The sequence below is a fragment of the Ursus maritimus genome, assembly GCF_017311325.1.
Source record: "Ursus maritimus isolate PB19 chromosome X unlocalized genomic scaffold, ASM1731132v1 scaffold_X1, whole genome shotgun sequence".
Classification (NCBI taxonomy): domain Eukaryota; kingdom Metazoa; phylum Chordata; class Mammalia; order Carnivora; family Ursidae; genus Ursus; species Ursus maritimus.
In genome coordinates, this window is record NW_024423319.1 from 8,883,611 (window position 1) to 8,910,478 (window position 26,868).

The window sequence follows — 26,868 nt, forward strand, 5'->3', positions numbered from 1 at the left end:
AGAGGGTGAAAACATGTCATTGAGCACTGCTACCCACCAGGTACTATTCTAAAGGCTTTACATGTATTAACTCACTTAATCCCCTGTAGAGTCCTGTGAACTAGGTGTGATTATCATCCTCATTGTTATAAATATGGAAACCAAAGCACAGAAAGATTAAGGGAAACTCTAATTACTTGAAGACTGGGGTCATGTGGAATACCGTCAAGTCTAGTTTTTGTGAGACAAGGATTATTGCTTGTCCTGTGCCTTTATACCAATGATCTCTTTCACAGGTGCAGATATAATGTGTCTCTCCCACCCCCGCCAGGGCTGTGATAGAACTCCAGGGAAGAGCCACCCTTCAGGGCTTAGAAAGACCACCCAAGGAAAAGCACCACGCCCAGCACTGAATTATAACATCAGAGGAAGCATCCTCACCAGGTTGAAATAGAGCACCCAAGGAAAATTCCCCTACTGCACAGCTGAGATATGGTGCCAAAGGGAAATCCCTCCCCCAGTACTGACATAACACCCAAGAAGGAGTGCCACCCCTGGGCTGAAATAGAAAACCCAGTGAAAAGTCCTCTCCAGGGCTTAGAGAGAGCTTAAGAGGAAAATCCCCCTTCCAAAGGGGTTGAAGTCCAGATCTTGTTGGAGAAGCTGAGCTATGACTCAGTGTATGGCAGAGGATTTCTGTGGTTCTGGAAAACCACCCTCTGGAATTAGAGCTGTAGAACCCAAGGGAGAATCCATTTGTCTAGGGCTGAGAGCAAACACTGAAGGGAAAGCCCCTCCTTTAACACCGCTGAGATAGAGGGCCTTAGGAAGATACCCTCCTTGCCTCCACTCAGACAGGGCACTCAAGTAAAAGCCCCCTCTCCATGTCTAAGACAGAGCATCCAAGGAAGAGCCCCCACCCCAGGGCAATGTAAAGCACCCATAGAAGTGTTTCCCTTTATAGAGCTTAGATACAGAATCTAAGAAACAGCTCCAAACCCAGGGCTGAGATGAAGCAATCAGGAAAGGAACTCCCCACTGCATGGCTGATAAGCAAGCAAGGAAAGTCCCTTCCCCCAACATAGCAGAGATAGGGAAGACCTATGGGAAAGTCTTCCCCTAGTACTGAGTACCAAAGACGAGATCCTCCTTGCTGGACTCAAATAAAGCCCCCTCATCAACACAGCTGAGAGTGCCAAGGGAGAGTTCTCCCCGAGGGCTGAAATAGTCACCCAAGAAAGAGACCCCCACATAGCTAAAGGCAGAACACCCAAGGAATAGTCCCCCACCCCAAGGAAGAGTTCTCCGTCCCAGGGTTCAGATCAACCAAGGAATAGTTCCACTCCCTGGGCTGAGAATGCCTTTCCAGGGCAGAGAAAAAGTTCCCAAGGAAAAGTATTTCCACACCAAGAGTTGAAATCCTTACCTTATTGAAAGAGACTAGAAGCAACTCAGAGAATGGCAGTCAAGTTGTGGTACCACACCAGTGGAACTTTCTAGAAATCTGCCCTCTGACAGCTGCCAGAAATCTGTCTCGGGGTATCTGATGGTGTTGTGCAGAGAGATGTCTCACTGGAAGCACTCTAATGTATTACTGCTTCGGAGGGTTTAAAGAGAAGTTGCTGGCCAAGGAGTGCTGCTGGCCACAATGCCCTGTACCAGCTGGGTACTGGAGAAGCTGTGTGGGGCGCAGACCCTGGTGCTGGAGAAGCATCATGCCCAGCAGGGGCCTGCTGTGCCAATGATCCAGAACCAGGAAGCAAAACTTTCCCGCTGCCATATCTCTGGCGCCCCCTATAGACAAACTTCAGGGACAACTGCCACAAGAAAACAAAATTTAAAGGAACTAGACCATTTCCACAGATCAGGTGAATTGGGAGCTGAGAGGCAAGAAATCCATAACCAGTATACTGTATTAACAAAGGAGCAAAGTCATACAATCATCCTAATCAATGTAGAAAACATAAGTGATACAATGTAATAACTATTCATGAGGACAAAATTAAAAGCATTTGTTGAGGAGTGAATCTACCAGAAAACTACAGTGCACCTTATTCCAAGCAGTGAAAATTAAAAGTATTCTTTGTAAGATCAAGAACAAGACAAGAGAGGCGCCTAGGTGGCTCAGTCGGTTGGGCATCCGACTCTTGATTTTGGATCAAGTCATGATTTCATGGGTCAAAAGATGGAGCCCCATATCAGGCTTCTTGGTCAGTGGGGAGTCTGCTTGAGTTTCTCCCCCTCTGCTCCCCCCTCAAATAAATAAATAAATAAATCTTTAAAAAAAATAAAAGAATAAGACAAGAATGTCCATTACCACCACCTCTCTTCACCACCGGACTACAAGAATCCCTAGCTTGCACCCTGAGACAATAAAAGATAAGTAAGTTATTTAGCTAAACTAAAAACTCAAAGTAGTCTACAGACAAAGAATTTAACCATGAAGCCAGATATAAAATCAACACATAAAAATTAACTGTATTTCTATATAACAGCCACAAGAAATTTAGGAAATGTACGTTTTTAAGCTATTGTTAAAATTAGCAAAACTATATAAGGAATAGATATATAAAGACAGGAATATATAGTATATATAGAATATATACATGACAGTGTGTGTGTGTGTGTGTGTGTGTGTGTGTGTGTGTGTGTGAGTATGGAATGGATACAACTAAATGTGTGTAAAACTGGTATGCAGCTAATTATAAAATTTATTGAAAGACATCATAGAATATTTTTAAAGAGATGGCTACACCATAAACACCGTAAATAGGAAACTCAGTGTCCACTTCCTCCACCACCCAATTTAATGTATAAATCTAGCACAATTACAAACTAAACCCCAAAAGGGGTTTTCATGAAACTTGAGAAGCTGATTCTAAAATTTACATGGAAAAGTAAATGCCCCCAAATAGCCAAGACAAACATAAAGAAGAACAAGTTAGGGGGATCTGCCTTACTATCCCAAGGCTTACTGGCCTTTAGTGATTAATAAAGACAGTATGCTAGAGATGCAGAGGTATATACATTGGACAACGCAGAGCCCAGAAATAGTCTCATGCTTAGGAGGAAATCTGAAGCATTTCAGAGATGTCATTTCAGATCACTGGGGAAAGAACGGACTTTTTTCCTTTTCGCAATATATGGCGCTGGGACAACTGGCAATCTACGTGAAAAATAACGCAGTTGGGTTTCTTCTTCACACCATATACAAAAAAAGAAACAAATTTAGATTGATTAAGTACTAAAATATAAAAATAAACAAGACTGTAGAAGAAATTTGGAAGACTTCAAAATAAGAAAAGATTTCTTAAGGAAGGCATAAAAATTGTTACACATAAAAGGTTGATATAATAGTATTGGTAATACTCTCACTTTTAAGTTTGATGGTAAGTTTACGAACGTCCCTTTTATTAAGTTTCTTCTTACGTAAATGCCCCATATATTTTTGTATGGATGAAATTACATGATAAAATGTTTGACTGGAAAAAGAAAGGCATACAAAGTACAGCAGAGAAGGAGGTCAGTGCCCTTAATAACCATGGAAGAAATAGGGACGTCTGGGTGGCTCAGTTGGTTAAGTGACTGACTCTTGGTTTCGGCTCAGGTTGTGAGCTCAGGGTCATGAAATCGAGCCCTGTCTCAGGCTCCACACTTTGGGCAGAGTCTGCTTGGGACTCTCTTTTCCTCTGCCCCTCCCCCTGATCTCTCTCTCTCTCTCTGTCTCTAAAATAGATAAATAAATCTTTAAAAAGAATAACCATAGAAAAAATAAATCCAGCTTTTAGCAGAATTCTAGTCTTACTAGCAAACCTGTGGTTTGAAGAATTATTATAAAAGCAGGGTTAACATTAAAGAAAATCATAAAAAACAAAAATCCTAGCAAGCTATTATTTTTTTAATGGGTACTTGCTTCTTCCCATGAATGCAAAATGGGTCAACATTTAAAAAGCTATTCTTTTTTTTTAAAGATTTTTATTTATTTATTTGACAGAGAGAGAGAAGCGAGAGAGGGAACACAAACAGGGGGAGTGGGAGAGAGAGAAGCAGGCTTCCCACTGAACCGGGAGCCCAATGCAGGGCTCAATCCCAGGACCCTGGGATCATGACCTGAGCTGAAGGCAGAAGCTTAATGACTGAGCCACCCAGGCGCCCCTTAAAAAGCTATTCTTAAAAAAAGAAAAAGGAATAGAGAAGTTTCACAGAGATGAATTTCAAAAAAAATAAATAAAAAGTTATTCTTATAATTTGATAGGTAAAAGAAAAAATATATGATTACTTCAATATGTACCAAAAAAGCATATGACAAAATTCAAGATTCATTCCTAAATTTTAAAAATAATGATAACAAAGAGTAAGATATAAGGTTAACATAAAAAGTCAATTGCTTTCCTAAATACCAACAATTAAAATTGGAATTTAAAATTTTAAAAACAATACCATTTGTAACACCAAAATAATGAAATACATATAAATCAAACAAAATATGTACAGGATCTGTGTGGAAAACCACAAAATCTATATAATAAAGAGATACTCCATGTTCACAAATTGGAAGATTCAGTATTAATATCAATTCTGTCTAACATGATCTATAGATTCAAAGTAATTCCAATCAAAATCTCAGCAAGTTATTTTGTAGTTATTGACAAACTGGCTGTAAAGATTATAGGGAAAGATGAAAGACCCTGAATAGCCAACACAATACTGAAAAATAAGAACAAAGATGGAGGACTGACACTACCCAATTTCAAGACTTAGTATAAAGCTACAATAGTCAAGAGTATGGTATTGATGAAAGAGTAGACATATAGATGAACGGAACAGAGTAGACAAACCAGAAATAGAGCCACGCATATAGTCAACTGATTTTTGACAAAGGAGCAAAGGCACTTCAATGGAGAAAGTCTTTTCAACAAATGGCATTGGAAAAATTGGATGTTCACATGGGAAAAAAGGAACCTAGACATAGATCTCACAAAAATTAACTCAAAATGGATCATAGGCCTAAATATAAAGTGAAAAACAATGAAACTTCTATAAGAAAACAAGAGAAAACCTAGATGACTTTGGGTTTAGAAATGAGCTTTTATTTTTAAAATTTTTTAAATTTAAAGTTTAGTGAACATACAGTGCAATATTGGTTTCAGGAGTAGAATTCAGGGATCCCTTACATACAACACCCAGTGCTCATCATAAGTGCCCTCCTTAATCCTCATCACCCCATCTAGCCCATCCCCCACCTCCCTCCCTCCATCAACCCTCAGTTTGTTCTCTATCTTTAAGAGTCTCTAATGGTAGGGCACCTGGGTGCCACAGTTGCTTGAGCATCCGACCTTTGAGTTCGGCTCAGGTCATGATCTCTGGGTCATGAGACTGAGTCCCACCTCGAGCCCCATGTCAGTCTCCATGCTCAGTGAAGAGTCTGCTCAAAGATTCTCTCTCTCCCTTTGCCCCTCCCCCTGCTCTCTGTCTCTCTCTCTCTCTCTCTCTTTAAAATAAATAAATAAATCTTTGGAAAAAAGAGGCTCTTACGGTTTGTTTCCCTCTTTCCTTTTGGAAATGAGCTTTTAAATTCAAAACCAAAAGCATGATTCACAAAAGAAATTTGATAAATTGGACTTTACTAAAATGAAAAACTTCACTGTGATAGACACTGTCATGAGAATGAAAAGACAAACCACAGACTGGGAGAAAGTACTTGAAAAACACACATCTGTAACACACTTGTATTCAAAATATGCAAAAACTCTTAAAACTCAACAATAAGAAAACAAACAACACAATTTGAAATTGGGGGAAAGATCCAAATAGATACTTCACCAAAAGACAAATACAGCTGACATATAAGCATACGAAAAGATGCTCAACATCATTTGTCATGAGAGACCTGCAAATTAAAAGAAGATCTCATGGGGCACCTGGGTGGCTCAGCCAGTTAAGTGACTGACTCTTGGTTTCAGCTCAGGTCGGGATCTCAGGGTCATGAGATCAAGACCCGTGTCAGGTTCCACACTTCTTGAGGAGTCTGCTTGGGACTCTCTCTCCCTCTCCCTCCGCCCCTCCCCCTACTCCCTCTCTCTTTCTCTCGAATAAATAAACCTTTTTAATAAATAAATAAATAAATAAATAAATAAATAAATAAATAAAACAGGATATCACTACACACCTATTAGAATAGCTAAAACCTGACCATGCCAGCTGCTGACGAGGGCGCCGAGCAACAGAAACTCGCATTCATTGTTGATGGGAATGCCAAATGGTGCAGCCACTTTGGAAGACAGCTTGGCAATTTCTTATAAAGCTGAACATAATCTTACCATATGACCCAGCAATTGTGCACCTTGGAATCTACCCAACTAATATGAATAATTATGTTCACACAAAAACATGCATGCACGTGCTTAGGGCAGCTTTATTCATACTCGTCAAAAACTGGAGATGTCCTTCAATAGGTGATGGGTAAACAGACTGTGGAATGTTCATTCAATGGACTATTATTCGGAGATTTTAAAAAATGAGTTAGGCCACAGACAGACATGGAGGAATCTTGAATGCATACCGCTAAGTAAAAGGAGCCAGTCTAAAAGGGCTACATACTGCATGGTTCCAGCTATATGACATTCAGGAAAAGGCAAAACTATAGAGACAGTGAAAAGACCAGCAGTAAACTGGGGTTCCAGAGAGAGGGACAGGGTTGAATAGGTGAAGCACAAGGGATTTTTGGAGCTATGAAATTATTCTATATGATAATGCAATTGTGGACACATAACTTTATGGATTTGTCAAAATCTGTTGGACTTTCGGGCACAAAAAGTGAACCCTGGTGTATACAAATTTTTAGAAATCATTTAGGTCAGGGGAATCTCAGGGTAGAAGGCAGAATGTGACAAAGCAATCCAACTGTGAAACAAGCATACCGAAGGGGAGGGGTGCTGACTTAAGTAACTTTGGAAATGAGTGGGGTCTGTAAAATAATGGCAAACAAACATATATAATCACTGCTCTGGTTGGAAATGTTGTCTTCCATGGGAGCACAGGGTAATGTTTCTGAAACTGCGTATACTGGATTTAAACAATTCAAGTAAACAGGTAGCAGATGGTGGGGACCAGGTTTCTTAGTGTGGGAGTGGAAGTTTGTGAATCAGCAGGAGAGGTGGTTAGAAAATTTTATGTGGAGATGGATGGAACATCAGTACGATTTTGTGTTTCACTTAATAGAACTACAGAGGTTATACCCAGAAATATTTATATATGTGTGTATAAGCACAGGTTGGTGTATACACATACATTTTCTTGCTCTGTCAGCTGAAAGGCCCTCGAAGCAACAAAATGCCAGCAGCACTGGGCACAACTAAGGCCCAGATCCTGGTTTCTAATACCATTCTTCCATAAAAGGAACCAGGTTCCCTGGAGAAAAGGCTGATTCTAGGACTGGGGAAGGAAGTATACACGATGAGCCTGGGACATCTCGTAGTGCCAGATAGTAAGGAAGTGCTCAAAACAAAACAAGAAAGTCCACAATGATGCGAGTATGTCAGAGGGACACAGGAGCCCAATGAAAGAGCTCCCAATGTCCAAAACTAGAACAATTCCAACCTCAAAATAGTGTTACGTGATAACTCAAAGTATATAAAAAAAATCCAAGAGCCCAAACTCATATAAATTAATGATTGATTAAATTAGCAAGTGGGAAAGAAGAAACATATCTTCTGTGCAGAAGAATGCCAAGTAATTGATGTATGGAATGTGGAAAAAAGAGTAGATTTACAGTGGCGAAACCTGACAAACACTAACTTAGGTGACCAAGAATAATATCAACAGTGATAAGTCATGTCAATAAATATGTACCCTTGATATGATAACAACAGCACACATAATCCCAGTATAATAATGGTAAAAAAACATCAGACAAATCCCAATAAAGGAACATTTACATTTTACCAAATACCTGACCAGTATTCCTCAAAGCTGTCAAGGTCAGGGTGCCTGGGTGGCTCAGTTGGTTAAGCGTCTGCCTTCAGCTCAGGTCATAATCCCAGGGTCCTGGGATCGAGCCCCGTGTCGGGCTCCCTGCTTAGCCCGGAGTCTGCTTCTCCCTCTCCCTCTGCTCCTCCCTCCAACTTGTGCTCACTCTCTCATATAAAATCTTAAAAAAAAAAAAGCTGTCATCAGAAACAAGGACAGTATAAGAAACTGTCAAAGCCAAGAAAAACCTAAGAAGACATCACAATTAAATGTAATGCAGTATCCTGGATGGAATCCTGGAACACAAAAGGGATATTAAGTAAAATCTGCAGAAGCTTGAATAATAACTGTAGTTTACAATAATGTATCAATATTGGTTCCTTGCTTGTATCAAATGTCTCATGGTAACCTAAGATGTTAGCAGTAGGGGAAACTGCGTATGGCGTACGTGGGAACCCTGCACCATCTTCCCAATTTTTCTGTAACTCTAAAACGGTTCTGAAAAATAAAGTTTATTTAGATAATATCATTTTTTTAAAAAAAGGAGGGGGACTGTTAAAAGAGACTGGAGAGACACACTAACCAATGTAATTTGCAAACCTGGTGGGGGCGGCTATGAAAGTCATTCTGGAGACACATGGGGAAATTTGAATATAATATTGGATGGTTCACCATTTTCTTCAGCGTGAGAGTGGTATTGTGGTTAAATGGGAAATGTCCTCATCCTTATAGGAACAGAACATGACTTATTTAGGGATGTCATGGTCTCGTGAAGTGTGATTATGAAGTCCACACTTACCATAAACTACCCAGGAGGGGGACAAAAGCATGTTTGGAGACAACAAAAGCGAAGTGGGAAAATGTTAGGAATCGTAACTAAATGAAAAGTATATTGGCATTCCTCATATTATTCTTTCACGATTCCTGTAAGTTTGAAATTTTTCAAAATAAAATTTTAGAAAAATATCGGGATTCTAGAGATGAACAAAATGATACTGAAGTCACTCTAGAAATATAAACATGCATGAATAACTAGGAAAAAGTCCTGAAAATAGTAATAATGCTGTGTGGACTAGCAATGCAAAATATGAAAGTGTATAGCAACTTAAAATGATTAAAAGACTGGTAATTTTTGTAACAGACTGCAGAGCTCAGAAACAGATCTAAATACACACGGAAATTCAATGCATGGATGAAGGCGGATTTTCAAATCAGTGTGGGGGAAAAAAGTAAAAAAGTGGGGTTGGGACAACCAAATAGCCATTTGGGGAGAAAAATGTTGAATCCTTACCTCATTCCTTCTACCTAAATAAAGTCCAAATGAATCAAAGATTTAAAGGTTAAAAAAAAAAAAACCTTAAAAGTACTGGAAAAATACATGAAATTTATTCTTAAATGTAAAGAAGGCCTTTTTAAGCAAGGCACAAATCCCTGAAGCCATAAAGACTGCTAAGTTTAACTACATAAATAAATAAATATATAGATGAATCTCAGGAAAATATTCTTAAACAAATGACAATGGACCAATTTTCTTAGCTTACAAAGAGCTCATACAAATCAATAAAAAGCAAATCATCTAATAGAAAACAGAACATGATCACACAGTTCACAGAAAATGAAATATAAGTAACCGATAAGCATGAAAATGTGTTCCATATCCTTCATTAACATGTAGTATAGCTAATGTAAGATGCAAGATATCATTTATTCAGTTTCAGAAGATCACATGTTTAAAAGCTTAGTACCCAGTATCAGCGTGGGCCTTGGAAATAATTATTCTTACAAATTATATGTGGGAGAATAACTGGGCCAAGATTCCTGGAGAACAATTTGGCAATAACTACTTAATTGAAAATGAAAAATACCGTTTGATCCAGCAATTCTACTGCTAAGAATTAACTCTGTGGGTATAATCTCATTATATGTATTAAGTATGTTCACCGCAATATGGTTTAGCAATAGTAAAATATTGAAAACAACCTGAGATCTCATCGGTGTTTGAACATTTATAACACATTCATACAATGGAATACCACACAGTCATTAAAAATAATGAGGTATTTCTGTATATTCTGATATAGAAAGATCTTGTAAGACACAGGTAGCAAAAACAGCAAGGTACAGTAGAGTGTATACAGTCTGATTCCATTAATGTGAAGTTTTTAAAATATATATTTTCTGGCAAATAATTTTTCCCCAAACGAATATACAGGACACTCTAAGCTGGTTACCTTTGGAGAGACATGAGGCGCAGGAGGGAAGGGGGCAAGTTTCAATGACATGCCTTTCTGTACCATCTGGTTTTTCTGTTTTTGCCACATGCATATATCATCTTTGTTTTTCCCTTTGGAAAGAATACTTGCTTTGTAGGTTATTTTGAGATATTCCTAGGTAGGTTTGAATCTGCTAGTGCTGTTTTTCAAAATACTCCAGATAAGAGCCAAGTTTTACAAATCAGAACTTTCCCTTGGGTTTTCATCAGATTCTGGATTTGCCCCCTGATGCTTTTAATCATAATGATTTCCTGTTAGGTCTAAAGTTATAACAAATTTGTGATGGAATGATTGGACACTGCTATTCGAGGACTGAAATTCTTATACTTCAAAGGTCCTTTGATAATTTATAAATATAAATGATATTGCATATTCTATTTCGACTCCAAAAAAAACATAAAAGTGCAATTTGACTTTACATGTACAATAAAAAGTAAAGCATCCATTGAATTTACTAGAACAGCATCACACTGGGAAAAAATACAGTCATAAAATTAGCTCTTAACATTTTTCTGGGGACAGAGAAGCAGAAGAGAATGAGATTTAAAAAACAAAAACAAAAACAAAAACCACTACCAAAAACAGGGTGAGACAATCATTTATTTATTGGACAGGGCAAGGCCATTTAAAGAGAGGAAACATATCCAAAAGAAGGTGTTTAGCTTGGTGTTACAGGCATCGATGTTCACAACAAACAACACTACTCAATACATCATGGAAACAGGCCACATACAACCAGGAAGATGCTGTCATGCCCCTCAAAAATTAGCCACAGTGCTTAGGAAACAATCATTAGGGAGTTACAGAGCATCATCGCCTCTAATCCGCCGACCTGCATTTCTGTGGTGGGGCCATTAGCCCACAGCATTTGGCTGGTTCCCTAGTTCCTAAGAGGTCTCTTCCTATATTCTAGAGAGCCTTCAATAGTGCACGCTTCTGAATGTCACTAAAATCGCAGTCAACTGCAGCAGGCTTAACGAGCTCACATCACTACATTTTTTTTTTTTTTGGACTACCCTAGGTAGTCACAGACTGTCTCAAAGTATTATAAATAAAATTCTGAATTTAACCCATTTAGCACTGTTACAATGCACCCAAATCACCTTTAGTCCTATGGTACATACTGGAAAAAGAAAACAGAAATTCACTGGAGGAAATTGAAGAAGAAATTTGAGAAGCTCACCTGGCCCGAGGTATACAAGCTGCTAGCCAAGTTAGACGCACCTGAAAACTATGTCAATTACCTGCCAAATTATCGGGCATCATTTTTACTGGGACTTTCCTGACTGGGCAGGCAAAGATTTCAGTCTCCATTCTAGAGACTAGCCAAAGTATTATAAATAGTAGTATATCATGAGTGCTTGGTTACAACGAAAAACCATTCAGCCTAAGACTGACAAAGAAACGTGGTAAGTGTCTGGTCCTCCCTACTCCACATCTACTGATTTGACCAACCACTTCCTTCCACAGCAATCACAGTTCTCAAGGGGAGAAGTTCTCACTCCACATAGAACAAAACTATACTTGGGAAGCCAGTCACTAGCAAGACCAGACATTGTGCGAATCCATTCATATTAAATGACCAGAACAGGCCAATCTATAGAGGCAGAAAGGAGATTAGTGGTTGCCCGGGGCTGGGAGGCACTGGGGCAGGGGGATATGAGAGGCGCCCGCTAAAGGGTACAGGGTTTCTTTTGGGGGTGACAGAAATGTCTTAAAATGCATTGTGGTAGTGGTTGTACAACTTTGCGAATATATGACAAAACCACTGAACTGTACCCTTTAAATGGCTGCGTTGAAGGTATGTGAATAATAAAAAAGGCAGGCAGCCCCCAAAGAGAAGAGGCTCTTTCGAATCAAGTCATACCTGAGGAAATGGCAGGCAAGCCTGATGGAAGGAGCTTGTTTCTCATACCATATTTTGATTTAATTATCACTATATTAACCCCCTGAATCCCATTTTTAACTCATTTCTAAATTATCTTAGGCTATCAGAAGATTTCTAACTTTGTTCTCCTTAGAGAGCAGAGTCAGTGTTCCACAGACAGACTGGGTTGGCAAAACAAAACTAAACAGTAAAATCTCAATGACAAAAGTCTCGTGCTTTGGGGCTGTGTGTTACCAGGCAGGATAGAAGAGCTGAGGTCCACTGCTAATGGGAAAAATGCCATCAAGCAGAAGGGCATCTTATGGACTCTTGCCGAAGGCGTTTCAAGTCTGCATGGTTATTCCCTTTGCACCTATACAATTCAAAGAAAGCAATGTTTTCATACCTGTACAGTTCGACAAAAGCAACCTTCTCTACAAAGAAATGTTAAGCTCCCTGCAGTTCAAAGGGCTAGCCAAATTTCCCTAAACCCAGAATTACCGATTCTAAAAAAAAGTCTACTCTGTCCCCTCATCCTCACCTTCAGTAGCATCCAACAAAGATGGAAAATTCTAAGCCTGCTAACGAATCTGAAGCTATAAAACAGTTTCTTAAACGACCTTAAATGTTTTTCACTGAAGCTATTAGTTCCAAATATTTAAAACATATTTGTCCCAATGCCTTTGAAGCCTACCTTTGATGAGAAGTTTCCTTTAGTTTCACTAATTTGCTAGTTTAGTATGCAATAAAACAACAGAGACTTTGAATAAGTTAAACTGGCTGATGACAAGTAATCAGTTTTCTTCGGTGATTACTATTCCTCTACACAGGCAGGATAATTAATGAAATCATGAATGGTCTTTTGGTCTATCTTCAACTATTCTTTAACTACATAATCAATTGGGGAAATTTCTGACAGAGAAAGGAAGAGAACATAAGTAGCTTTACAGCAAGTTGATTTGTTAAATATATTTATGACAAAGAATTTCTGACACAAGAATTGCTCACTGCACACAGAACCCCAGAGAAGTGATGAAACAAGACAGTCAATGTTAGGAGGTATATGGGAGTGGGGTGGGGCGAGAAGTCATGAGAAATTAAAAACTGGCAAGCATCTGCTGAAGCAGAGCCACTTTTTAGGGGTCATAAGAAAAACTGATAAGCCACCATTTTGGTCTCTTTAGAGAAGTCCATTTGTTGTTAAGAACCAAAGACTTTTTAACTTTCATTCATGCTGCAAAATGCAGTAGTCACATTATGTCCAAAAGGATCCTAAAAACTCAAGTGCAAAAGAAAAGAAATCTAAGAAAATAAATAATTACAAAATCAACATTTTTCAAAGAAATGTGTTCAAAACAGTGACTTTTACAAAAGATATGAATCTGTTTTAAATGGAAAAAAGAATTCTCTCTATGAAAGATCAAAGACTCATTTCACAGATAACTTACACTCCATTAACGATTTGATTAACAGTGTACAAACAAGGGCCATAGACTTTTTTAATTAGGTCTGAAAGATCAATATAATATAAATACTGATGATGGGGGGAGTGTTTTATACCCCAAACTCCAATATTCCAGCTCTGTGTCCTGTCCTGTTATTATAATTTGTAAAAATCTTAACGACGCAGTGATTCAAGTTTTCGTAACTTCAATGATGTGTTTGAGGACAATGCATCTTGATTTGAAGAGTTTGTTGTATCCGAAGGCCGGAACAGTACTCGACCACGATGATTAAATACATAAAATGATGGGTGATTCCTTAATGTGTCAAATGTCCTTAAAAGAAAAAAACAAAGCATCCACTTTAGATACACCTGTACAAAAGCCTATTTGAAAACAAGCAGGCTTCTAATGAATTATGAATTTGCTATGGGTTATAGTCTTAACTGAGTTTAAATCCATGGGATCAGGCTATACATGGCAATCATACTGTGTCTCATTTTTTTTTTCCTGTACAAGGAAAATAAGAAACCTGGAAAAGCAACATAACTCAAATCTTTCTTTCAGCCACTCCTTCCAAGATGCCTATGACTATAGCACAAATAATCGCTCAGCTTTAATCACTCCTGTAAATCTTAGAACTAGCTAGCCCATGCCAAATAGTCTTTTAAAAAGCCAGTACATAGATTGTACCTTTGATTATTCTCATTTGGCCCTCACTACTCAAGCAATATGATCATTTCACAGATCTGTTTCCAAGAATCTTTCAAGTACAACAAAAAAAAAACTCCTTTTGGCCCTTCTGTACCTACTGTTGTCCAAACTCATATATTTTGCTACCACCTACTAAATTTATATATTTTGCTACCACCTACTTAATGCCATTCTGTTTTACTTCTTTCTTTCCTGGCCCTTTGCCTGTGATTCTTGGTAGACTCTTTGTAAGAACTATAGTGGGTGGTGATAGTAGAGTATCCTTTCTTCTTTCCCAGTGAGATATGTGTAGTCAAAAAAAGTTCACAAACACCTAAGTGTATGGCTTTCAGTATTGGTTTGTTTAAACATTATTTTCCTGGAAAAAAAGAGAACTCTGCCTTGATAAAAACTCAAATCTCAAAGTCAGCCCACCTAAAATCCCAAGCATACTCCCACATAAAACAGGAAGCCTGACACGTGACTACTTAAAATGTAAACTGAAAAGTAAAAGTAACAAGGGGGTGAGTTTCCTCTAACAAATAAATGTTTATTGTGAACCCTTCTGAGGACACATCGTAAAGGGTTAAAATTTCCAGGCTCAAGAAGGTAGGTAAAGTCCAGAGATGGAATTGAACAAAGCTAAAGGATAACTTTATGAAAGTAAGAAATATGGAAAAGAAAAGCAAGCCAAGCTCAAGAAAATAGATTAGAAGAAGTACAGGAGAAAACAGAAAGCAGAATAACAAATATACTGTAATCCAGGAATAGGAAAGGGCCAGAGAGCAGTTTAGGCCACAGTCTAGGCTCAAGTGATAGAAGAAACTGACTGAAAACCCCTATTCTTCCAAAGACTTAGCTGGGACACGTGGATAAAAAGAGGAAAAAATGGAAGGGAGGGAGAGAGGGGGGAGGGAAGGAAAAAAGAAAGGATGAAAGGAAAACATTTCTGAGGGAATATCTTCCTATTTGTCTATCTCCTTCCACCCACCCAAGCAATAAATAATTTTAAGCAAATATAACATGACATCTGATTCTAATGTCAATAATCTGTCATTCAACTTCCATTTTTCTACCATATCAAACACTGCCTCAATATTTTGACCTCATCATTTACACAAACTGCATCATCAAAATGTAAAAACAAAATCAACTTTTATGTACCAGAAAACATACATTTTAAATTATGTAAATGAAGCAAAACCCCTATGAATCGAAATGCCTATGAAAAGGGAAAGACTTACTTATTTTTTAGTTCTGAAGTGGCATCCATGTCTTTAAACTCTCCTGCAATATGAACTATACCATAACAGGTAACTGCAAAGGCCAGAAGTGTCTGAAGAACTATCTGTGTATAAAGATTGAGATTATCATATAACATACAAATATTATCATAAAAATTTACAATTTTCCCCTCCATCTCTTTTTAGCCTCTGACAGGTATTTCTCCTAGATCCTATCAAGGAGTCATTCTCACTTTAAATAATTTGAACTCAGACACAATAAAATCTCCTATAAATTCTATGGATAAGCTGCAAAAATACTTTTAGGTTTTGCTCAAATAGCAAACAGGTACTGAGCATTCGGAACTCAGTTACCAACTATTACCTGCTTCCAAGAGCAACTAAGAATTTGTTAATGTATTACTGTTAAATACCGTTGAGTATACAAAAGAACACCCCTGGACCCACCACCCAGCTTAAGAAATAAAACTACCAGTACCTTTCAAGTCCCATGTGTCCCTCTCCAATTATATCCTTCACCATCCCCCTCAGAGTTAACTATCGTACTGAGTTGTATATTAATCAATTCTTTAAGGCTTTTCTTCATAATTTTACCAGCTATGTATGTACCTCTAAAATGTATATTGCTTACTTTTTCCCATTTTGAACTTTTTTGTGAGATTCATCCCTGTTGTAGTATATCCTTGTAGTCCATTCATTTTCATTGTATTTTATATTTCATTATATGAAAATACCACAATTTATTCATTCCACTGCCGATGGCTATGTGGGCTGTTTCCTGTGTGTTACTTTTACAATGCCAATACAGATATCCTGCAGTAGGTCTCCTGGCACATGGGAGTGGAATCACTGGGGGAGAGTATACACATGTTCAACTTCATTAGGTAATACCAACATGTTTTCCAAAGAGGTTGTGCAAGCAAAAACTTGCAATGTTTGATATTAACCAACCTGGGATTAGAGGCACGTTTGATTTTCTTGATTGTGATTTTTCTGTATTTTTCAAAATTCCCAATTTGTAAACAGAAGCAAGCTATTTTAAATGGACATAAATGAATATGTATGTGGTGGGGGGGTGGGGCTAATCTACCACAAAGCAAAGGTGATAGGAGAGTGGCTTAATAGTCCCGTCTATCATAGCTGTCATTACAGACAACTAAAGTCAAAATTAGCCACAAGCTATTACTCTTTCTAAATTAAAACTAATGTCACACGTTATACCAGTTTACACATTCCCACCACCAGTGTACCAAGACCTATTTCATAAAATGCAATCACAGGCACCATTAACAAGAATGTGGCAAATCTATGAGTTATCATGAAGTTACGTTAAGATAAATAATGTTAAGTAATAAAAGGCTAATTATAAAACTAGACATATATACACACAGATAATAGCTTTTTAAAAGAAAAACTGTTTTGATTAGGTAAAACCATACATAAAAAATAGACAATGCTGTTTATGCACAGGAGGAGAGCTGAACAACGGACATACTCCAAGCTGGCAGGAGTAGCAGCAGAATGGCTGAGCAGTGACGTCACTAGTCTTTTTTATTGTATGGGGTCAGTTTTACTTTTTACGCTTACTGTTTGATTCTGTTACAAAGAAGTTACTATTTTGTCATTTAAGAGCAATTAAATATAAAAAAATGGTGAGTGAAGTTCACATATCATTTCAGCTTAAAAAAAAACACTTCCTTGATTTTCTTTACTTTTGCCACCTACATATATGTCCCTAAACAATGTTTAGTTTTGCTTGTTCTTATACTTTACATAAAAAGGAACTCTGCTAAGAAATAAAGTCAAATAATCAACTTTTTAAGTCTGTCTCAGACTATGAATAGAGCAACTTCTAGAATGACTACTTGAACTACANNATATTTTAATGGAATATAAATGACCAACTTACATCTATTGGCAGTGATTCATCTTCCTTTTCTGTTAATCGCATATAAGAACGATCTATAAACCAGAAGCATACCATTAAGGAAATTGTAGCCCATTTTTCTTTCTTAAAATGCAAGCAAATCAATATACCAAAGAAGCGGCTGACTTATATGCTACATAAAGTAATGCTAATCCCAGATTCCTCAAAACCTCTATCTTCTAAGGCAGTCAGCCTGATCTTGAACTATTTTACTTTCATCATGACCTGCTTTGTCACCTTATAAAACATGGTAAGAGTGAAAGGTGAGCAAGTACAAGGAAGACATACCTAAACATATTTTCTTTCTTTCGGTACTATGGGAAAACTAGAATCCTCTGAAACTTAGAGTTTCTTTCACTAACTGGTCAAAGAAAGCACAATTACTTAAAAATGAATAATCCTATAGAAAATCTCAACTCTGAAATAGCACCGCCATCACACAGTATGGATAAAGTAATATTGGCATGGACATGTTTTTTCCTGAGAGAATATGTTGGGGCAGGGGTGGAATAGGAGAAATTCCAGAACGTCAATTTCTGCCTCTCTGATTAAATCAGAATTCTGCTGCTGCCTTAGCCTTGGGAAGCAGCAAGGTATGAAAGAAAAGGACCAGGATCTGGAAGTTGATAAGCCTGGATCATAAAACCAGCTCCTCAACTTACTGTCACTGACTTTATCTCATCAAACCTTAAGACATCCTCATGCATTGTAACATGTATCTCAATTTCAGAGTGTTAAAATGTAGGAGTGGGAGGGGAGTGTGTCTTAGAATCAAAGAAATACAGTATCTTTCTACTGCCTAAGTGTCTGCAACAGTAAAATGGGGATAATGTGAAGATTACAGTAGATACATGGTAGCCATTCTGCCGTAACAAAGTTCATCCCAGGAAAGGTGAGCAAGCCATAGTACAAGTGTGCTATCTGCTGCTACAGTCTGACATGACACAATTAGCTTCAAAGGTAAATATTAGTCTTTTTCCAACATGAGCATTATAAAGTGGTCCCACTGCAATGAGAAATGCAACAAGGCATTCTCATCTCACCAAAAACACAAAAACACAAAATCCTAATTCTAGAAAAACCTGGCACAATCCCTACTTAACAATGTGCTGTGGACTAAAAAACCCAAATTGCTGTGAGTGAACATGTAGTAACTCTTAAAAGAGAATGTGTTTACAGACATTTCTGAAGTTTTATCTTACAGGTTTAACATAAGGACCGGTGTAAAAGAAACATCAATCCAATACCAAAAATAGGTCTGGCTAACTTCCTACTGTCTGTTCAATTCCTAGCCAGCTTTCTTCTCTGCATGCAGCCTAATCTGACTCTAACAATACCTCTAACCAGGCATTTCCTCATCTGTAAAACGAAGGGGTTGGACTTCAGTGATCTCCTTGTTCGAGTACTGTAAAAATTTTACAGCTGAAACCAACTGTAGAAAATGACGCAGTACTCCACAGTATCCTGATCTCTAGGGTAGTGCTTCTCCAAGGAAAGCTCAGGCAAATCACCTGGGGATCTTATTAAAATGCAGATTCAGATTTAATAAACTCTGGGGCGGGGCCTGAATTTCTGCATTTCTAACAAGCTCCCAGGCTATTCCCTGGAGACTGGTCCGTGGACCACCCTTGAGCAGCAAGGCTCTAAGATATTTCCTTAACCCGCTCATCCCCCACCTCCCACCCCCGGCCTGTCTTCATGCATCCTGACATACTCTTAGCATAGCATCTATATCACTTTATTGACATTACTTATTGATTCCCTTTGTTCTCCACTTGACTTTGAACTTCAAGGCATCCCTGTACCTCTGGCACCTAAGCACAGCGCAATTTCAACCACTTACACAAAACTGAATTTCATAAAGCAGTGTAGCACATAGGCTCTAGAGTTAAACTGCTTGTCTTTGAATCCTGGCCCCACCATCATCTCTGTCAGTTTGCGGGTTTCCCAGCTATGCGTGTCTTGACTTCTTCATCTTTCAAGAGCGGTAACAACAATAATAGCCACCTCACAGGGCTTTTGGTAGGACTGAATTAGATAATACATGTAAAGCGCTCAGTTCAGTGCCTGGCATATAGTAAGCATTTAATAAACGTTAGCTATTATTACTGTTATCATTAAAGACTGGAACTTTGGAGAAAATGTCACAGAATAGAGAAGACCGGGGAAACATGACAACTGAATGTAATGCGATACCCTGCATTGATTCCTGGAATAGAAGACTTTATTGGAAAAACTGGTAAAACCCAAATAAAAGTTAGACTTTAATCAATAGTATCATACCAATGTCAGTTTCTTAGTTGTGACAATATACCATGGTAATAGAAGATGTTACCAATGCAGGAAACCAGGTGGGGGTATACAGTAACTCTGTACTATCTTTGCACTTCTCTGTAAATTTTCAAAATAAAAATGTATTTAAAAAATAAAGCTGAGTTTCAGTCAGACAAATGTCAATACACATATGTAAAACGTAGTTAAAGTAACTGGGTCATTTTAATTCTATGTAATAAAAGGTTTTATCTTGAAAAAAAATAGAGCTTTGAAGGAATTCACATTTCATTTTCTACTTTATTCCTGAACATGGAAAGTAATCTAGCAAATGAATAAAGTTCAACTTTGAATTCACTTCCTTCATTCAACAAATTTATTGAGTACCTACTGTGGGGAACATTGTGCTAGGCACAGAGATCGCAGCAATGAACAAAATGGGCTGCCCTTAGGGGCTCTATAGGCTAGGACAAAGGTTAGCAAACTTTTCCTGTAAAAAGTCAGATAACAAATAGTTTGGGCTTTGCAGGCCATACTGTCTCTGTGTCAACTACTCAACTCCCTACTTAGAAAGCTGCCAGACAATACCTAAACGAATGGGTGTAGCTGTCTGCCAGGAAAACTTCATTGATGGACACTGAAAACTTGGATTTTATATAACTGCCATGGATCTTAAAATGATATTCTTTGGCTTTTTTTCCCCCAGCAAATTAAAACGTGAAAACATACTTAGCTCACTACAAAAACAGGAGAGAGGCTGCATTTGGCCCACACGCCAGTTTGCTGACCCCTGGTCTAGTAGAGAAGGAAGACCACAAAACAGATCAGCCCTCTCAAGACTGCATGCACTACCTCCTCTGCTAGACTCCAAGTTTCTTCTTGATGATACAATTGTATGTGTATGCTAAAGTACTTCTACTCTTTTCTTTTAAACTTCCCAGTGACTCTGTGACATAGAAAAAGCAAGAATTAAAATCCACCTCAATGAAGGCTCAGAGAAGGGACATGACTTGCCCAAGGTCACACAGATTTAGCGGCAAAGCAAGTTTTTCAGAACCAGCCCTCCAGACTTCCAGTCCAGCGCTCTTTCTCCTGTACCATAGTGCCTCCACAAGGCAAACGGTCACTTAACTTCTCAATCTCTGCCTGGACAGCCCAGGAGTGCCCAAGATGTTGTCCACCTAGTTGTCATGGGACCATGAGCATCCGAGGTCCTCAATCTGACACTTTGCCTGTTCAGCCCCACGCTGGATCTGACATCACCTGTCCCGGATTCCCGGACAGACTCCCTCTCTGGCCACCCTGCAGCCTGACAGACTCCCTCTCTGCCCACCCTGCAGCCAGCTCGGAGCCCTCTCCTAGACACCCCCTTCCCCTTCCACCCTTGCCGCAATCTCAGGTGCCCGTCTCCTCAAACTCAGACTCCGCGCCTTCCACTGGGAAGCCCCGAGCCGCTTCTCGGATTCACCCCCCAACTCTAAGGGCTCAAATGACCATTCCTGGGACACTCGGTCCGACACTCCCTCAGGGTGCTCCCACACACCGCCCCCGGAGTCCCACACAGGAGCGGTCGCGGTCACCCCGGCACTTACGCTGCGCAGCGGAAAAGGCCGCGTGGGCTAGGGCAAAGAGGCCGACGCCCACCAGCCCCTTCCACAGTGACGGCGCCATGATTCCGGAGGAGCAGCAGCCCAACAAAAGAGGCGAAGGGCGGCGGAGCTGTTCCTTCTTCCACTGGCGGGTGTCCGCGCAGCGCAGAGAGATGACGTCACCGAACCCCTGGGCGCGAAGTGCCTCAGAGGTGGAAAAACCAAAGAGCCGTGAGAAAGCGGAAGCAGGAATGCCGGGAAGAAGGGGAAAGCGACACGAAATAAGGTCCGCGAGTGACCACGAGCCGAGCCTGCGTGCGCGGTCTCTCCGTGAGGGGCGGAGCTAAGCGGAGAGCATACTGAAGGAGGAGAAAGCGGATCAATGGGGAAGCGGAGCGGAAGGGCGCCAGCGAATGAGCGCGGGCCGCGGGGCAAGGGGCGGGGCCTGCGGAGAGGCCCGGGCGGGGCTGAGGGGCTGGAAGCCCGGAGGGCTGGAGGCGGAGGTTCAAGGCCCGCAGCGCTGGGTCTCTACTCCTCGCAGGGGGGTTTGTTTGTTTGCTTTGCTTTCCCCTCCAGCTGGGTCCTTTGTTTTCTGCCGGCCGGTCCAGTGTTTCAGCCCTCTAGGAGGCAGCACTGCTGAAGGAGGCAAGGGCGTGAAAGCGAAGAGGCGGGTGGGGTGTAGAGGAGAACAAGCCGGGATTTGAAACCCCAAACACATGGCACGCGTGGGATGCTCCGTAAAAGTTAGTTCCCTTCTCCTTACCTTCAAAAGGTCTTGAAGAAAGGCTCGCGCCCCAAGGGGTGTAGTGCCGCGCGGGAGGGTTTTGTCCTGAAAAGAGCCAGTTTACGTTAGGGAGAAATGAAAGGGAAGAAATAAAAGCACGCTCACAACGCCAGGCCATCTCGTCTATCTCTGATCAGAAAAAAGTGTACTCTCAGTTCTGGATTTGTCTTTGTCTCCATCCCCTAAAATGTACACATTCGTTAGTGAGATTCTCCCCTTCTTTCCACTCTGCTCTCCTTTGGCGGGCCCACCTCTTCATTCCCACCGCTTCAGCCACCGTCGATAACACAGTAATTTCCAAAGCGACATCTCGATCTCAAATGTCTCTCTTTGGCTCCAGACCTGCTAATTGCTTATGTCTATCCTGCGGCAATTCAAACTTACTATGGCCAAGACGGAATTCATCAATTTTTCCAAACTCTGCACCAACTCCTCCAGTGCCCCCGACTGACTGGCACAGCGTTGTAAGCCGCATATCACGAGGTAAATGCCCTCAGCCCTGTCAGGATTCTACTTTTTAGCTGCATCAATTTTGCTAACTCTCATTTGCTCGAAGATGCCTATCCTGGACACCGCTTTTAAACTTGCAATCTTCCCATTCCTGGTCCCCTTAGCCTGCTCTATTCCTATATCGCCTTCTGAAATATTCTGTAATTTGCCTGTTTATTAGGTTTGTTGTGTTATTATTGTTCACTGTCTCTCTTCCTAAGTTCCAAGAGGACAAAGATTTCTGTCAATGCCTAGAACATTGCCTGTCACATACGGTAGGCATTCAAAGAATGTTTGCTGAATGAATTATGGGAAAGAAGTGGGGAGTGATGTATCCTTGTTTGAAATGATCTCTAGAGAGAGTCCTCCCACTTTTTAAAATTGGATTCAGGAATCCCTGGGACTTGCATACACTCGTAAATTTTTATGAACCTTTGATTGATGATAAACATTTTCTGATATACTTGAGCTTCCTCAAAACTGAAAAAATTTTAGAAAATAAAGAAGGCACCCAAGAGCCTGCAGATTACCTCAACTTTATACGGTTTTTGTCCTCCATCCCATTTTCCAAACCTTTAATTATGGTCATTATTTTTCTCTGGGCCCACTCCAATTCTTTCACCTCTAAGCCAAGATTTGACACAGTACTCAATCAGTGTCAAGTACAATGTAATGTATTCCTTACTAATGTAGGCATATTTATAAACCACACAATCAGGAAGAACCAGGAAATAATCTTTCTGTACTTGACAGGAAAGTGCTTCCTTCACCCCTGGGAGGTGGCAAGATAGAAAAGATAATTGACCAGAAAAAAAAAAAGTCTTAACCCTTGGTTTTAGCTTTGATAATGGTCAAATGGAAAACAGCCTTTTCTGGCATCCTACTAAATTATGTCTGCTAATATTAATTTATCCAAAGCAGAAAAATGATTAGGTTTCCTAAGGGAGCTGAGATGTGGTTCCTTTCCTTTGAAAAGATGAGGTTACAGAAAAAAAGAGAGAGCCAGTAGGAAATCTGGTATTTGTATAAGCCCCCAATACATTATCCTACTCTTCAGGGAAGTGGCCAGGCATTGAATTTTGTTTTCTCCACTACACTCTTAAGATGCATGCCCCGTTCTCTCTCTCTTTTTTTAATATCTTACCCATGTACGGATGCAAAAGAAACTAGGCTAGTTTCACATTTTCTAGAAATAAATGGTTAACTCCTATTCAGGGAGTGGGATTTTAATGGGCTCATCTATAGATTTTAACATGAAGGGAAGCCAAGGTATTCATAGTCATAGTTACCAGGGATTGTATCATTCAAATAAGTACCTTGGGTCCATTCATACGTTGTTTTCTAGGTTGGAGTTCATTCCAAATGTGCAAGGCACAGCTAGGGGCAGCACTGTTTTCATGAGCTCTTAGAACAGAAGTCAAACTTCATGGGAAAGAGCGTTTAAATTCCTAGGTGACCCCAGAAGTGCCTTTAGTTTTCATAAAGAAAGCTATTTTCCATATGCACAGAGGATACATGATGTGGATTTGTTAAAGGTGGGGATAATGATCTCTAAAGCATTTCCTACCGAGATGTTATTTATGAAGGCTCATCACATCTTCCCAGGATAGTCTGTTGAATAGAGAAAGCACTGCAATCCCAAATTGTCTTTCAGTTAATTAACTTGGTCACATGCCACCCAACTAGGCGAGTGACTTCATACACCACTCAGATATGCCTCCATTTCCCACGCAGATTCTCCCTCTTTCAGTCACACTCTGTTCTTTCCTACCTAGTTCAAAAATCCACTTTCCTTAGGAATTCATTGCTATTATAGGTGTGTATAAGAGGAATATATCTACTGTAGGTACTAAACCTTTCTTCAAACTATTTATACTTATTCCAGCCTCCCTGGGTAACTAATTCTAGAATTTCACTACCTGCTGGGTAAACTAGTATTTTCAACATTTATATTGAAATTGCATCATCTCTTTTTTATTTCTTTACAAAAATGGTGTATGTTCAGCGTAAGAAATTCAAACAATGAAGCGATGTATCCCTTTTAACGCATTAAGCGGCGCCTTGGCATCTCGAGTTTTGAATCTCGGTAAACAAGACTGTGGTTACTTGATTCAGATCTTTAAGACTTGTTTACTGAAAGGTTTATACTACTGTGGTTAAAAGCATACGCTCTAGAAACAGATTGGGTTTGAATCCCGGCTTTTCCTTTACTATCTGGGAGACTGGGCAAGTTACTTAACTTTACTGTGCCTCAATTTCCTCATCTGTAAAGTGGAGATAATAATAGTACTTACCTGGTAAGGTTGTTGTTAGGATTGAGTGAGACAACACATATAAGTTGTTTAGAATAATCCCACATTGGGGGGGTGGTGGAGGGCACCTGGCTGGCTCAGTCAGTAGAGTGTGTGACTCTTGATCTCCGGGTTGTGAGTTCGAGCTGCATGCTGGGTGTGGAAAGTACTTTAAAAATAACAAAATCTTAAATAAAAGAATAACTTCTCATGGTGAGTCCTCAATAAATGTTAGCCATTATTATTGCTGCTGCTGCTGCAATAGACTCTTGTAGCTAATTTTCCAGACTAAAGGGGTTCTTTATCCTTGTAGTCTTTCTTAAAACATCAGTTGTTTCTCCCCTTTGGTTATTTTAATTGGTCTTCTCTGGACCATTTCTAGATCTACTAATATCTCTCTTGGGGTTTCATTACCACATCTACACAAAGTATCCTAGGTTACTTGTCTGGGGTTAGTATGATTATTTATTTCAAGTAGCCTTGACACTGAAAATGACACCAAAAGTCTTATTTGCTTTTTTAGCACACTGAGCTGGTATGTTCAGGAAATAAATGTAAAACTCTAGCACTATACTGGGTCCTAACTGATATTTGGGGGGTTTTGTTGTTGTTGTTGTTTGTTTCTTTTAGAGAATGAGCAAGAGTGCGCAAGCATGCACGTGGCGAGGGGGAGGGGCACAGAAGGAGAGGAAGAGAGAATCCCAAGCAGACTCCATGCTGAGTGGAGAGCCCGACACAGGGACCATTCTCACAACCCTGAGACCATTACCTGAGCCAAAATCAAGAATGGGACGTTTAACTGACTGAGCCACCCAGGCACCCCCTAACTGATATTTGTGACCAACTTTTCCTCCTCCTCCTCCTCCTCCTCCTCCTCCTCCTCCTCCTCCTCCTTCTTCTTCTTTTTTTTTTTTTTTTTTTTTTTTTTGGTAGGCTCCACACCCAGTATGGAGCCTCACTCGGGACCTGAACCCACAACCTTGAGATCAAGACCTGAGCTGAGATCAAGAATCTGACGCTTAACCAATGCTTAACTGGCTGAGCCAACCAGGGGCACCTCCCACTTCTTGAATATAGACATTCCCTATACCACTGCCCTAAAATTGGATCTCTTCCTACCCTTTGTTGTTTGGAGAACACATAAACTCCTATAACTTCAATATTGTGTACATAGCTCCCACATCTTTCACCGGTCCTGACTTCACTCCTGAATTGCAGACCCTCCACTTGGATATCCCCCCAGTCTCTTAAATCCAACCTGCCCAGAGCTGAGCCGTACCTCCTGACTCCCATTTTAATGCTATTAGTAGCCCTATATTTTCCAGTTATGCAGGTTCAAAACCTTGGAATAGTCTTCCAATCGTTCTTCCTCAAGCATTCCCCATCTACGCACCCAATCAGTTGCCATGACGGGTTAGTCCTACCTCTGCATCAGCTGCTGTACCCAGCCTCCCTTCTCCCTGTTCCATTCCTACTGCAACTGGTAAGTTAAGGCCTCCTGACTTTTCAGCAAGACTACTTTTCTAAACCATACCCCGCCCCTTTTTTTTTTTTTTTTACTTTTCTAACCTCTTAACCGGCCTCCCCTACAGCCCATCTCTCTGCATTTCATTCATCCCCCTTTCTGCTGCCAAATTAACATTGAGGAAGTTTTGACCAGGGTAATGAATGAGTTAAAAATGTCTGCGGCATAAAGACCTTCCAAGGTACGGCCTCAACTTTGCTTTCTGGCCTTTCCCTTTCCCCCAGTACAGGAGTGAATCAATTCAGTGTTTATCAAGCACCTCCAGTGAGCCAAGGACTGTGCTAACCACTGGGCTAAACTTACCTACACTCCTCAGTGATCAAGTATTTACTGAACACTTACTATGTACCCAGTACTGTAAAATCCTCTTTCGCTTTAATCCCTGAACTGAGACTATGTCCCTAAGAGAATTTAATGTCATCTGCAAACATGGAGAGTTCCTTGGTCCTCCGTTAAATTTGAAAGACATTCATTAATGCCCAGATGTGTTTTTTTTTTAAGATTTTATTTATTTAACGGAGAGAAA

The 26,868-nt window shown here is 39.9% G+C and overlaps 1 protein-coding gene across 2 annotated transcripts; it reads right to left on the reverse strand.

Moving 5' to 3' along the window:
• Positions 1–10,802: 10,802 nt before the first annotated feature.
• On the reverse strand, positions 10,803–22,332 carry MMGT1 (membrane magnesium transporter 1). Of its 2 annotated transcripts, XR_005834332.1 has the most exons (5): positions 21,257–22,332; positions 17,376–17,428; positions 15,467–15,570; positions 13,648–13,865; positions 10,803–12,460 (listed from the first exon to the last, which is right to left on the reverse strand). XR_005834332.1 is itself a non-coding variant. In XM_040627656.1 (4 exons), the coding sequence occupies exons 1-4, from the start codon at positions 21,333–21,335 to the stop codon at positions 13,706–13,708; spliced, it is 396 nt and encodes a 131-aa protein (XP_040483590.1). In that variant the 5' UTR covers positions 21,336–22,331; the 3' UTR covers positions 10,803–13,705. The 2 variants fall into 2 exon arrangements, 1 of the variants encoding a protein (XP_040483590.1); XM_040627656.1 differs by having other exon boundaries at positions 10,803–13,865; positions 21,257–22,331.
• Positions 22,333–26,868: the final 4,536 nt, after the last annotated feature.